This window comes from Diabrotica virgifera, chromosome 3, assembly GCF_917563875.1.
Source record: "Diabrotica virgifera virgifera chromosome 3, PGI_DIABVI_V3a".
Classification (NCBI taxonomy): domain Eukaryota; kingdom Metazoa; phylum Arthropoda; class Insecta; order Coleoptera; family Chrysomelidae; genus Diabrotica; species Diabrotica virgifera.
The window spans coordinates 147,713,941-147,727,736 of NC_065445.1; the positions used below are offsets into that span (position 1 = coordinate 147,713,941).

General features: G+C 33.5%; 1 protein-coding gene across 2 annotated transcripts in view; it reads left to right on the top strand.

The window, feature by feature from the left end:
- Positions 1 to 13,796, top strand: part of LOC126881345 (RIMS-binding protein 2) — a 509,061-nt gene that overhangs the window by 163,889 nt on the left and 331,376 nt on the right. For both annotated transcript variants that reach the window (XM_050645576.1, XM_050645577.1), the window contains exon 3: positions 6,342 to 6,541. In XM_050645576.1, coding sequence (XP_050501533.1) covers positions 6,342 to 6,541 — 200 coding nt within the window. The remainder of the gene's footprint in view (positions 1 to 6,341; positions 6,542 to 13,796) is intronic.

A 13,796-nucleotide genomic window follows, 5' to 3' on the forward strand; every position in this document is an offset into this window, starting at 1 on the left:
CTACAAAGCATTAATTGACACAGAGACCATTAAAAATTACGCCGGAGATAGAATAGCGCAGATATTCAAACACTCTCTAGATAGCTATAGCGGAAGAACAATACTAGTAAACGGATTTTCAATGGAGCTTAACCAGAAGTTAATAATTGACTGCGAGATCGATAATTTACAAACACGACAAACATTTATAGTAATGCCAGGGTTAACAGAAGATGCAATACTAGGAGTAGAATTTCTCAGGGAACATTCGATCGAACTTAAGTTCGATAGGGATACGTCAGTATCCCTATCGAACTTAAATTCCTATATATACTGTTGGGGTATAAACAGTAACAACATCAAGAGGAAACATGTAACACTTTAAAAGACTCCACTCAAAATACAGAGCTAGAAAGGTTCCTAAGGAAAGAACATAGGGAATTCAAGAAGTTAACAGGACCCACTAACTTAATAAAACATGAAATAAAATTGAAGAAAAGGTGCGATCCCGTCAAACAGCTGTATAAGCGGCGCAATCCCGCAATGCTGCAGATCATCAACCAAAAAGTGGACAAGATGTTGAAAGAAGGAACCATCTAACCCTTCGCAAGTGGTTGGAGTTCATCGATTGTACTTGTTAGAAAAAAGGATAACTCGTACAGATTTTGCATTGACTTTGGAAAAGTCAACGAACTATCAGAAAAGGACGCATATCCGTTACCCCGGATATCACAAATTCGGGATATACTTCGCCTAGGGGATAATATCGTGGTAATATCGAAGACATTCCAAGAGCATTTAAATCACCTATAAGAGGTCTTTCGAAGACTGAAAGAGGCTAGATTACAGCGTAACTTCGAAAAATGCACATTCTGCCAGCCAGAGCTCAGATACCTAGGACACGTTGTGGGGACAGAGGAAATAAAAACTAACCCCGAGAAAACCAATGCTATAACCAAACTTACAGCACCTAGAAATGAGCGTCAGCTCTGTCGCTTTCTAGAAATAACCTCATGGTATCGGCGATTCATAGAAAACTATTCGACAATATCAGGACCACTGAACTTGCTTCTGAAGAAGAAGATATGATGGAAATGGACCGATGAGCAGGAAAACTCGTTTAAGAATCTTAAAGCAAAACTTACGACGACGACGATTTTTCAAAAACATTTTACCTACAAACAGATGCGTCAAACTGCGGACTCGGAGTTGCGCTAACACAGAAATATGACGGCAAAGATAAAGTAATCGCATATGCAAGTCCAACCCTCACACCAGCCGAGACAAAATATTCCACAACGGAAAAATAATGTCCATCGTGTACGGGATAAAGCAAATGAAGCCATTCATAGAAGGGTACAATTTTAAGATCATATCGGATCACACAATCCCTCAAGTGGCTAAAGAACCTCAAAAACCCGTCAGGCCGATTAGCCAGATGGAGTTTAGAACAGCACCAGTACGATTTCGAGGTCATGTATAGAAAGGGAGTTCTCAACAAGGTAGCAGACGCTTTATCACGGCAGCTACAAGAAACCCATAACGAATAACAAGAGCTGGAGTTGTTAGCATCGGAACTAGAATCATGCAGTTGGTACGACAATTTATATAGGAATGTACTCCAAAACCCAGACAATTTCCAGGATTTACAGATATCAAACGAGAAACTATATAAACACATCTGAAGCAGCCGCAATTTAGCCGACCCAGAATTTAATAATCCATGGAGATTATGCGTACCAAGATATAAAAGGAAAGAAATTTTGAAAGAAAATCATGACTCGACCACAGCAGCCCATTTAGGAATTGCAAAAACAATTTGCCGGATAGCTCAGAAATACTATTGGCCTAAGATGTTCAAACAAATTGCAGACTACGTTAGAACCTTTACGAAGCTCCTCCAGTATAAACCGTCTCAAATGCAACTAGCCGGGAAAATGCAACCGTCCGTTGTAGAATAGCCTTGGCATACTGTCTAAATTGATTTAATGGGACCATTCCCAAGATGTACAAAGGGGAACATTTTCCTGATAGTCGTGCAAGACCGGTTTACCAAATGGGTCGTCGCGCAACCAATAAAAGCAGCATCTAAGAACTCCCTCATCGACTTTCTACGATCAAAAGTAATCATGCAATTCGGTATCCCGAAGAAAATCATCTCGGACAACTTCGCGCAGTTCACAAGCAGCAGCTATAAGGCATTCATAAAGTCCTACAACATAAGTCACATTCTAACACCACCGTACTCGCCTCAATGCAATCCAGTAGAACGAACGGACAAGGTACTGAAAACAATAATAGCTACTTACGTGGAGGATAACCATAAAGACTGGGGCAAGTTCATACCAGAGTTCTGCTATGCCATAAATTCGTCAAAACATGATTCGACAGGATTTTCACCAGCGCTTCTCAATTTTGGAAGAGAATTAGACACAACAGATGCGACAAACCACCAGAATATACAGGGGTACGCGGAAAACTTAAGCAAGTTAGAAGCGTTAAGGGAATTGACGAAAGTGCACATGGAACACGCTTTCGAGGACCAAAAGAAACATTACGATCTAAGACGAAGAGACTGGCAGCCGCATCCAGGAGATCGGGTCATGAAAAAGGAACATCATCTATCATCGGCTAGCGCAGATTTCACCAGCAAACTAGCGCCAAAGTACTCAGGACATACATAGACACGTCTGTGATATCACCAGTAGTAGTAAAACTGAAATTGGCCGATGACAGTAGCCGCAAGCAGATGACGGCGCATATAAAATATTTAACACTGTGGTAGGGGGAAGACATCTCGACAAAAGGATAGATAAGGATAGATGGCATCACACGGCTGTAGACAGGACAACTTCACATATAGAGTGTTAATTTTGGTGGTGGCGGCTTAGTGCTATGGAGTGGTATTTCTTGCACAGGAGATACCGAACTTGTGGAGGTGATTGGGTGAATGACAGCTGATATGTACATATAAAGCATTTTATAAGATCATATTTTGCCAGCCATATCGGATAACAAATTCGTGTTAGTGCACCATAACGGAGGTCTTCATGTCGGTAGAATAGTGAATACTTACCTTGATGAGATTTAATTTAAAAATTATATTGGCCACCACATAGCCCATTTCAAATTTAAATCCGATTATACCATTTATATGATACTTTAAATCGTCGCATTCGGTAAAGAAATCCTATTTCTGTGACACTAGGGACAGAACAAAAAATTTCATTTCACACGTTAATTTCAAAATATGCAATTGTAATGCATTTTTATTTCACCATAAGACAACTGAATACATATGTTTTTAAAGAATTCCTCTCTGATGTATTCTACGATATTATTTTACGCTGCCTCGTATGATGTTAACTTGTTTTCCTTCTAGTTTTATTGTGACTACGTTAATTCTTTTTGTAATAATATAAATATCATCACTATTTTACCAGATTAATTATTTTTTATTGAATAATATAGCAACTCCTTCCTCAGCTCTTGTTGCTGTACACCATTAGGAGGTTGTATAACATGGTTTGACCTTTTCCCTTGATTATTGTTTCATGAATAGCACAAGCACATAATAATATGTCTATCTGCATATCAGTGAGTTCTTTAAGGTGTTCCTATTCTCTTTTATTCAGAGATTTGATGTTCCAAGTAACTATTCTTAATATATTCTTTTTTTTTTCATTGGTATATTGACGGTTATTTGCATTGGATATCTTCAGTAGATCCGTCCTCTTCCATCGAAGCACTTCTTTGGATCGATGAACACTGCTGTATTTATTGTCCTCTGATAGGGTGCGACCCAATCAGAGGACAATAATCGAATAAACAATAATCGAACGAGTCGACCAATATGCATACTTACAGGAAATCAAAATCAGAATAGAAAAGGCTAGAGCAAATTTTAATAAAACGAGAAAAGTGCTCTGCAAAAGAGATTTGAAGTTGGAGCTAAGAGTTAGGTTGGCTAAGTGTTACGTTTTCTCGACTTTGTTTTATGGAACGGAAGCTTGGACCCTTAATGCTGCATCAATGAAAAAACTAGAATCATTCGAGCTGTGGGTGTACAGAAGAATTCTGAAAATATCGTGGACAGAACACGTCACAAACAAATAATACAGTAAATACATACAGTAATACGGTAATACCGTGTAATTTTAAGGGTCAACTCCGAATTTTATGAAAATTTGGCTTTATGTTGTAATTACCCTCCATTTCAAAGTTGAACTTGTTCTGTTGATTCCTTTTACCTAAGGAGTGACAGTCACCCCTTCTCGGGGGTGACAAAACGCGTGTTTAAAATAAGTCCAGAAATGGATAAATTGACTAATTCTAAACAACTTTCATTCTATACAGTTTTTTTAAGTAAGTCAATATTTTACGAGTTATTTGCGATTGAAAACGTTTATTTTTCAACAAAAAAAAAACACGTTTTCAGGCGGTTTTTCGCAAATAACTCAGAAAGTATTAAAAGTATTTTAATCGGAAAAAGTATTCTTAGCAACACTGTAGCACGGAAAAAAAAACGAAAAAAGTTGTGTATTCGCAAAGTCCATAGACCCAGCACAAGCAAAGTTGTAGCTCATGAAAATATATTTTTATTCGTCAAATTACAAATCGAATATTTCAACGTGAAGAAATTTTAGGGAAACCCCAATTAATATTTATTTTTTAAAGTGTTTAAGAAAGTTTTTTTATTAAAGTTAATAGTGTTAAAACTAAGCGAGTTACGCTCAAAATAAAGTTTGCCTCATCTTTTTGGTAAAACAAAAGTCGTGAAAATCTCTCCCTGTTTAGCATCCCAAATGAAATTATTTGTTACCGCTTTACAAACAATTTACTTTACTCATGTATTTTTTATATTATCTGTAAGTTCCACCGGTTTAAAGTACTTAGTTTTAAAAGGGTTATAGTTTAAATTGCTTGAACGAGTCACTAATTACGAGTATATGTAAACTTTCAACAGTCATGTCTTAACCAATTTTTGTCTTACAGAAAAACAAAATCAAACTATCATCTTTATAAAAGGAAAACCTACATTTTTTTACTCTTTGGGTTTTTTCGTATTACTAATGCTTTTTAAATTATTCTGAAAAAAGGAATTATTTTTTACTATAAAACCAAATTTCTTAAAATATAAGCACTTCGAACCGGTCAAACTTACATATCGTATAAACAGTACACATACATATTATAAAGTAAAATGTAAAGCCGTAAAGATTAATTTCATTTAGGTGCTAAATAGAGGGAGATTTTCACGATTTTTTTAACAAAAAAAAGGGACCATCTTTATTTTTAGCGTAACTCGTTTAGTTTTGTTGCCAGAAACTTTTACAAGAAATAAAAATAAAGCTATTTTTAAACAATTGAAAAAAAAATCATTCAAGTTTTTCCCGAAAATTGCTTAATTTTTCGTTATTTCACGTTGTAATATTCGATTTGGAATTTGACGAATAAAAACGTAGATTTTATGAACTGCAACTTTGCTTTTGCTGGGTTTATAGACTTCATCATTAACACTCGATCTTTTGTGTTTTTTATTAGCTAGATTTTTGTTAGGAAGATTTTTTCGATAAATTATTTGCATTTTGAGGTACTTATTTGAAAAAATGCGTCTGAAAATGTTGTTTTTTTTTTGTCGAAAAGTCAACATATTTATTCCCAAATAACTCGAAAAGTATTGACTCTCATAAAAAAACTACAGAACGAAAGTTGCATAGAATTATTCAATTTATCCATTTCCGGACTTACTTAAAACGTGCGTTTTTTCACCCCCGAGAAGAAGTGAATGTCACACCCCAAGTAAAAGAAACCAACGGCACAAATTCAACTTTGAAGGGGATGGTAAGTAGAACCCGAATTCAAATTTTTATGCAATTCGGAGTTGACCTGAAAATAACACTCAAAAACGGTCATTTACTGGGCTAAAAGAGGTTCTGAGAAAGATGAATGAAGACATGGAAATCTTAAATACCATCAAAACACGAAAATTGGAATATCTCGGACATATTACACGTGGAAAGAGATACAACTTGCTGCAATCGATTACGCAGGGAAAGATTCAAGAAAAAGAAGCATAGGGAGACGCATAATATCGTGGCTGCGCAACTAGAGATATACGCATGTACATCGAATAAACGTTTCAGAGCAGCCGTCTCTAAAATCCGAATAGCTATGATGATTATCGACCTTCGTTGCGGAGATGACACTTAAACAAGAAGATAGGGTGCTAATCTGGTGTGAAAAAAATTCAGCTTGATAAAAATAATCCACTGGTACAATGAACTAGACATTTGAAAAGGATTTTCGGTATTTTTTAAACAGGTATTCTAGGAAATTTTAATGCGTTTCCTATTTTTCAGGTGTGAAGAACTGCAACTAGAACTAGCATCATCACAGAGAGGCCGAATGGGCACGAGTATGCAGGGCATGCAGATATCCAGCAACATGGGTGGCCAGTCCTGGGGCAATAAAGGTACAGAAATAGAACGAATTATGGCTAAAATAGAACAAGATAACAGAATATTAGCTGAGTTAGACCATAGTCGATCTACAACTTTGGGTAAGTTAGAGTAGGTTGTGGTCTTGATGTATCTTAGAAACACAAGGGATTTAAAAACGTAATTTTTTATAAAACAATAGATTATTTTTTATTCACGTAATTATTTATTATAATAATATACATTCTAATATAAATATGAAGCTGATAGAAAAATATATAAATGAATAAAAGAACGTGCTGAGAAAACAAACTTGTGCCACATGATAGTTTTACTAAAAATAATGACTCGAGATTATCTCAACTCAGTATAAGGCGTTTAAAAAAAAAACAGACAAAAAGGAATATCAAACATTATTCAATTTTTATTTCAGCCTGTTTCGGTTAGAATTTGTTAAGAGCTTCTTTAGATCAACGAATGAAAGAATCATTATACACTGAGCACGAAGGTTTTAATAAATTTAGGCTATTAAAATGTTACATTTTTTAGGCCATACCTTGCGTTTGTTAGAGGAGTCAATTTTATTTCTTTAATGTGTAGGTGGTATCAGTATAAGCTTAAGTTCAAGTTTTTGGGGTCGGGACCCTTGTCCCCCGGCCGCCATCTTGGAAATGGGGTGCAAAGAGGTTTCGCGCTATATCTCGTAAACTACCAACCCTACGGAAAATCTGATTAAACATAAAATGTAGCAAATTAAATTTTCTACAATTTTGTTTCTATTACTTTTTATCGTCAAGTGACCAACAAAAAAGTATAAACAAAAATAAGTAAAATTTTTTTAACAAGTTTCTTTTTGGAGGTTATAACTTTTTTCAGTTCATTTTAAAATAAAAGAGCAGTATATCAATTTTGTAGAGTATTTTTCAGTGAACAATTTCCACTAAAAGGTTATTTAATTCTATTTATGTATATAGGTTTTACAGCGCTCCAAACTTGACCAGATGCTCGAATGCTCACAGGGATACAATAAAAAAAAGGTTAGGCTTACTTTTCTATCTATATAATTTTCTTATTCATACAATTTATTATGATTTTAACATTCTTATGCTATTATTAATGTATTTTTGACCTTTCTCCCCATTATAAAACTTATAACCGTAAGCATATATAGAAAAGGCCCAAGAAGTTGTTTGAGGACAAATTCGCCGGTCTAGAAGAAGAATGACGCAACCGCAAAATACAAAATTCTTAAGAAGAACAAAAAAACGATTTTTGATGTCAAAATTATAAAGTATGATCAAAATTAGCCATCCACCACACCGTGACCAGGATCTCGAGATATAAGCGTTTTTTGGGGTGTGCCGCTTGTCTATGAAGTAACATAACTTTTTTCCCATTGTACATTTTGACTTAAAATTTTCCAAAAAACTTCTTCATGAATCATGTTTTATTGCTGTGTTGGTAAAATTATAAACTAAAAAGTTTGTCACTCAACTTTTTTAACTTAACATGAAACTAACGAAATATGGTGACAAAATGTTTAAAAATTAACAACTCCTTTTATAATATTTTTAAACATTTTATACAAATTTCATTATTATCTAAATACCTCAAAGATGACACAGTAAAAGTTTCAAAAGGAAATATTTACAGCGACGAATGATACAGCGAGGTAAATGTGAAAAATCATAAAAATTAATTTTTGGCATTTTTGTATAAAATTTGACTTTTGAACATGTTCCACCAACTCTAGATAAAAATAAACTTCATATTCGGATTCAGCGACCTCGAAAACATAAAAAATGACCAACATTCGTCTTTCACCTTAAATTTGATTTTCGTGGTCGGCATAACGTAATTTTAATTAAAGTATTGTTTTTATTGTATTCCTATGAAAATTAGAGAATCTGGTCAAGTTTGGAGCGCTGTAAAACCTAGATAATAAATAAAATTAAACAACTTTATAGTGAAAAATGTTCATCGAAAAATCCTCTACAAAATAGCTATTATGTTATTTTATAGTGAAATGAACGGAAAAAAAGTTATAACCTCCAAAAGGAAACTTCTTACAAAATTTTCTCTTATTTTGTTTATAACTTTTTTGTTGGTCACTTGACGATAAAAAGTAATATATGTAAAATTGTAGAAAATTTAATTTTCTACATTTTATGTGTAACTAAATTTTCCGTAGGGTTGCTAGTTTAGGAGATACAGCGCGAAAGCCCTTTGCAGCCCTTTTTCCAATATGGCAGCTGGGGGACAAGGGTCCCTACCCCAAAAACTTGAACTTAAGCTTCTGCTGAACCTCCCTACACATTAAAAAAATAAAATTGACTCCTCTAAGAAATGCACAATAAATGTAACATTTCAATGGATTAATTAATTTTTTCCTGAATGAACGAGTTTGGAAATAAATCCTGAAACAGGTTGAGCTAGCTTATTTGAAAGGTTATATTCAATTCTGTATTCAGTAACATTAACATTAACATAATCATTTACACATGGTGACCAACATTTCTTTTGTAATTAAATTAATTGAAATATTAAGAAGAATGTATGTAATTTATTTAATTCAAAATATATTTTACTGCTATCATAAAACAGGAAAAAATGTTTATTTGACAAATAATAGTAGATTATACCACGAGTCAATAATGATGGCTATTATTCCCGAGGAATATTTACGAACCGAGCCGCGTTAGCGGCGAAGGAGTAACATTCCGAGGGAATGAGAGCCATTATTGCGAGTAGTATACTCTACTTTATCTACGACAAATTAATTAATTTAAGATTTTTAATGAACAACTTTATTGGTTAAAAACATTAAAATTAGTAATAGTACAATTAATAAACTGAATTGGTTGAGAATCATCATTAACTTTAGTAGAGTTTTTAATACAAATATTTGGGATCTCGATTGCTGTAGAACAAGAAGATGGTACATTACTGTTTATCTCTTTAGCGATAGTATCTGCTGTAGTTGCATTGTTTCTCATAGACTGATCAATGTATCCTTCAGCTACCTGTGTTGACTTCCAGCCCCCATGACGCTTTAATCCAGTTAAATAAAAAAAAAAACAAAAACTGTTGCTGTAGCTAGTTCTACAATTTCTGGTGGTGTACAATTAAAAGATTCTTCATTTTCGTCCATCTCAACACAAACTGTCAAATATACTATTCGTTTGACAGTGACACTTTTTGAGGTTGATTATTTTGTTTCCGTGGTGAATTTTGTGATTGCTGTGCCAGAGGGATTAATAGCTATTAATCCCGCATTATTAATCCCTAAGGGATTATTATATGGCATTATATTGCAAACACCACAAGTATAATACATATATTATGTATCAGTCGTAGATAAATATTGTTTTTCGCTTAAATTCAATGTTAAAGTTGCCACCCGCCTGCCTCTTGGCTGGTTTGTTTGAACATTTAATTTAAGCGAAAAGCAATGTTTACTTGTGAAATAAACAGTTTTTCTGTTTTCATACAGCACTTTTGAATTAAATAAATTACATACCTTCTTCTTTTTGTGTCAATTAATTTAATAAAAAAAATTTTTTTGGACACCGTGTAGAAATAATTATTATGTTAATGTTTAATAAAAATCGACCTGTTTAAAGAAAGTATTTAGGCAAAAAAGTAGCCAATATAACGTCTCCCTGATGTTTTGCTCTGATTTTGGCATTGAAATATATTGTAGCTATTATCATGTGCCTTATTACTATTATTAAATCTTCGTAAAAGGTCTCTGATTCTTCATCTTCATGGCTTCCCGTCGGTACATATCCCTGGCTAATCTGTAGGCCATGTATTTTAATATAGCCTATTCACAGCAATTGCTAGGTACATTGCCCTGCTTGATATTAAGCAGAATTTCGTCACTTTATAAGGGAATATTTTGTTTGTTAGTAGCGCTAGATGATAGTTTTCTACGGAGTTTTTTAGAAATTACACTATTGTTAGATTTGTAGGCCCAGGGCTTTTCAATTTTTCAATTGCCCAATTCTAAAGTTTTATATTTTGTTCCTGGTAGATGAGTCTCCGAGTCACTCAATTTGTCCCATTTGATGCTTGAAAGTTCTTGTATCAATTAATCAAGATGTTCATTAGTGCTCAATATTCGTATATTATATGTGGCTATGTGAAAAGGAGATTGGTCTATTTTCATTAGGGCTTTGTTTTTTTATAGTTTCAGTCGAATATTTACCTTCCGCCGAAATCGAGAAGATGCTCTCTCTGGATCAGCGGCAGTACAAAACCATTTACTTAAGAAGTAAAAATCTTCCTTTGTAAATGGTATATGATTTATTTAAAAATTAATTCTTAAAAAGATCTAAGTTCGATCTACTCAAAGTAGGTAAATCACAAAGTAAATCGCAAACAAACGTTTTTGGACTAATTAGTCCATAATCAGGTTAGACCTAGAAATAAATAAACCACTGTATAATATTGATAAAAGTGAAGTTTTGACTGTTGAAAAGGTTAAAAAATTAAAACATGTGGTTACTTATTCCAGATCTAAAGCAGTTGAAACTAGCTACTGAGTTATGTCGAATGACCTTTCCAATGTAACATTGTATCCATCTAGTCTACATTGAAAACGACAATAAGACGATGTTTATAGAATAAATTATTTTAAATTAACATGGTGTCTTCATCTTAGCTTTAAACTTCATAGCTAGGGTTAAAGACAGCCGGAAACAGACTTATTGAAATTTGAATTTTCAAATTCTGAAGTAGTTAATGAACAAAACCGCAGAAGTCAGTCAGAGATACGGATTTTCACTAAACACTAAGAAAACAAAATGTATGATGATCTCTAAGAAGGAACAACAATTTGGTCGAATCAGTGTGAACGGTTAACAAATAGAAATAGTAAAAACGTACACCTACCTTTGTATGAACGTTAATGAAAATTGGGACCGTTCTACAGAAATCAAATGTAGGATAGAGAAAGCAAGATCTGCATTTCAAAACATCGCTGTTATTCAAATGTCATAATTTGTCGATACCCATAGAAATAAGGTTACTAAGTGTTATACCTTTCCTATACTGTTGTACGGAGTTGAGTCGTGGACTGTCACAGACGCAACATGCAAGAAAATTGAGGCTTTTGAAATGTGGCGTTATCGTCGAATCTTGAAAATATCTTATACCGACCGACCACATTAATAATCAGTGTGTTGAGCTGAGAATGCAAAAAAAAGAGGTGTTAATCACAATAAAAACAGCCAAAATCGAATACCTCGGTCACATCATGAGAAACAGTGAAAGATATGGAGTGCTACAACTAATCTTGCAAGAAAAAGTAAAAGGAAAGCGAGGACCAGGAAAACGAAGGCTTTCCTGGCTGAAAAATCTACGTACGTGGTTCAACACAACAATCACAAATCTTTTTAGAGCAGCTGTGTGTCAAGTACAGATTGCCATGATGGTCGCCAACATCCGAAACGGATAGGCACTACAGGAAGAAAAATGATCTAAAGTATCTTTTAACTTATTCTATCGGAAGTATCTTCAATTTCATTTAGAACAGCTGATTTTTTGTGGCAACTTTATAAAAGTATAGTAATTATATCATTTTTTGTCAGTGATAACAACACATACTTTTTTTTTACTTTATTCTTAGGGCTTGTTTTTATGCGAGCGGTTTGCCAACGTCGACAGCGCAGTTTACCTGTTTCCCCCCTGTTTTCTTGGTATCAGGGTGAAACTTCAAAAGCGGCATTAGGGTGAGATCAAGTAAAACAGGTAAACCGCGCAGTCGACGTTGGCAAACCGCCCACATATGGACAAGCCCTTAGGCCTATTACAGTTTGTTTTCGTAACATTAATTAAAACTGGTTTAAAAAGTTTTACTGTTTCTGTACAATGCGCCGCTAAATAAAATGAAGTATGAATTAGTGCAGTCACTGAAGGTTTTCACCTCCGACTTCGTTGAACCGTCATCGATTTTCATGAAAATTGGTGAGTAGTTAGAGGATACCTCAAGAAATAAAAGTGACATGCTGCCAACTTGTGATTTTACCTTGGTGGTGGATGCAACCCCTTCTCGGATGTGAAAATTATTTTATTAAAAATAATTATATGAAGCGATAGAGCTAAAAATTCTAAACAAAATTTGTTATATCAAGTTATTAACATAAATCAATACCTCTTGGGTTAGTACAGATCAAAGATTTAAAATTTTTCGTGAAAAAAATGTATTTTTAAAACGGTTTTTTTCGTAAATAACTCAAAAACTGTAAGTTTTAATAAAAAAGGTAACAGTACCCAAAATTGAAGCTAATAAAAAATCGAATAAATTTCTTACTCGGAAAACCTTTTAATATTAACTCAAAGCGAGTTATAGGTAATAATGTATATTTTTTTTGGCTAGTACTCAAATCTAAGTATTCAAGCTTAAATAACGGGAAAACTATACATTTCATGAAATATATTTATTAAACTTTTGTCAAAGAATATTTATTAAATAAGCTCCAGAAGAAGAAGTTGAGTAACATCAAGATTAAACAAGTCATGATAAAAATAAAAGGAATCTTATATACGCTGTGAGCTCGTACGTAGAGGGGATATTTACAAATTCGCGAACGCCAGTAGTGACAAGTTTGTAAACGTTTACCGGAAATTTGACATAAATGTCAAAGTGATTAATTTAAAATTAAAATTAAAAACATTAATTATAAACAATATTAGTTGGTCAAAGCTGTGGTATATATTTTTACCTTAAATATACTTACGTTTTAAATACTGAATTTAAGTTTTTTTAATGTTCCGTAATATCTAATTATAAATAATCTATTATAATCTTAGCTCCATCTACACGATTATTGTCAAAGTATCCGAAGTAAGAAATTGATATTTTATCAATAGCACGTCAAAATGATTAGAAAAATCTTTAAAAAATCGATTACAATTTAATTACTTTTTTGCGTTGTAAATATTAAGCGATAACAATTAAATAATAAATTTAAAAATTACCAGTAAAAGTTGAATTAGTAACCGCTAGGAGCGACACCAGCGAAGCTCAGAGCGTATACGCTAAAAAATATACAGAACGAAATTTGAGACTTTTTTGGAAATATTTGACTTTTTTTATTTTTGTGTATTTTATGAAAAGTACCCACTTAAATCGAAAACTTTACTTACTTTGTTTTGGTTTTGGGACCTAATCTTCACAACCCAATAGGTCCCCATAACGCTCGAGTAAATGCAAATTTAGCATACTTTCCTTCCCTACACTAAGTATGTTATAAAATGCATCGTTTTCCCGTTATTTAAGTTTGAATACTCGTGTTTAGATTTGAGTAGGTACTCGTCGAAAAAAAAAATATACACTCAATTCCCTATGTATAATTTGAATTGATATTAAAA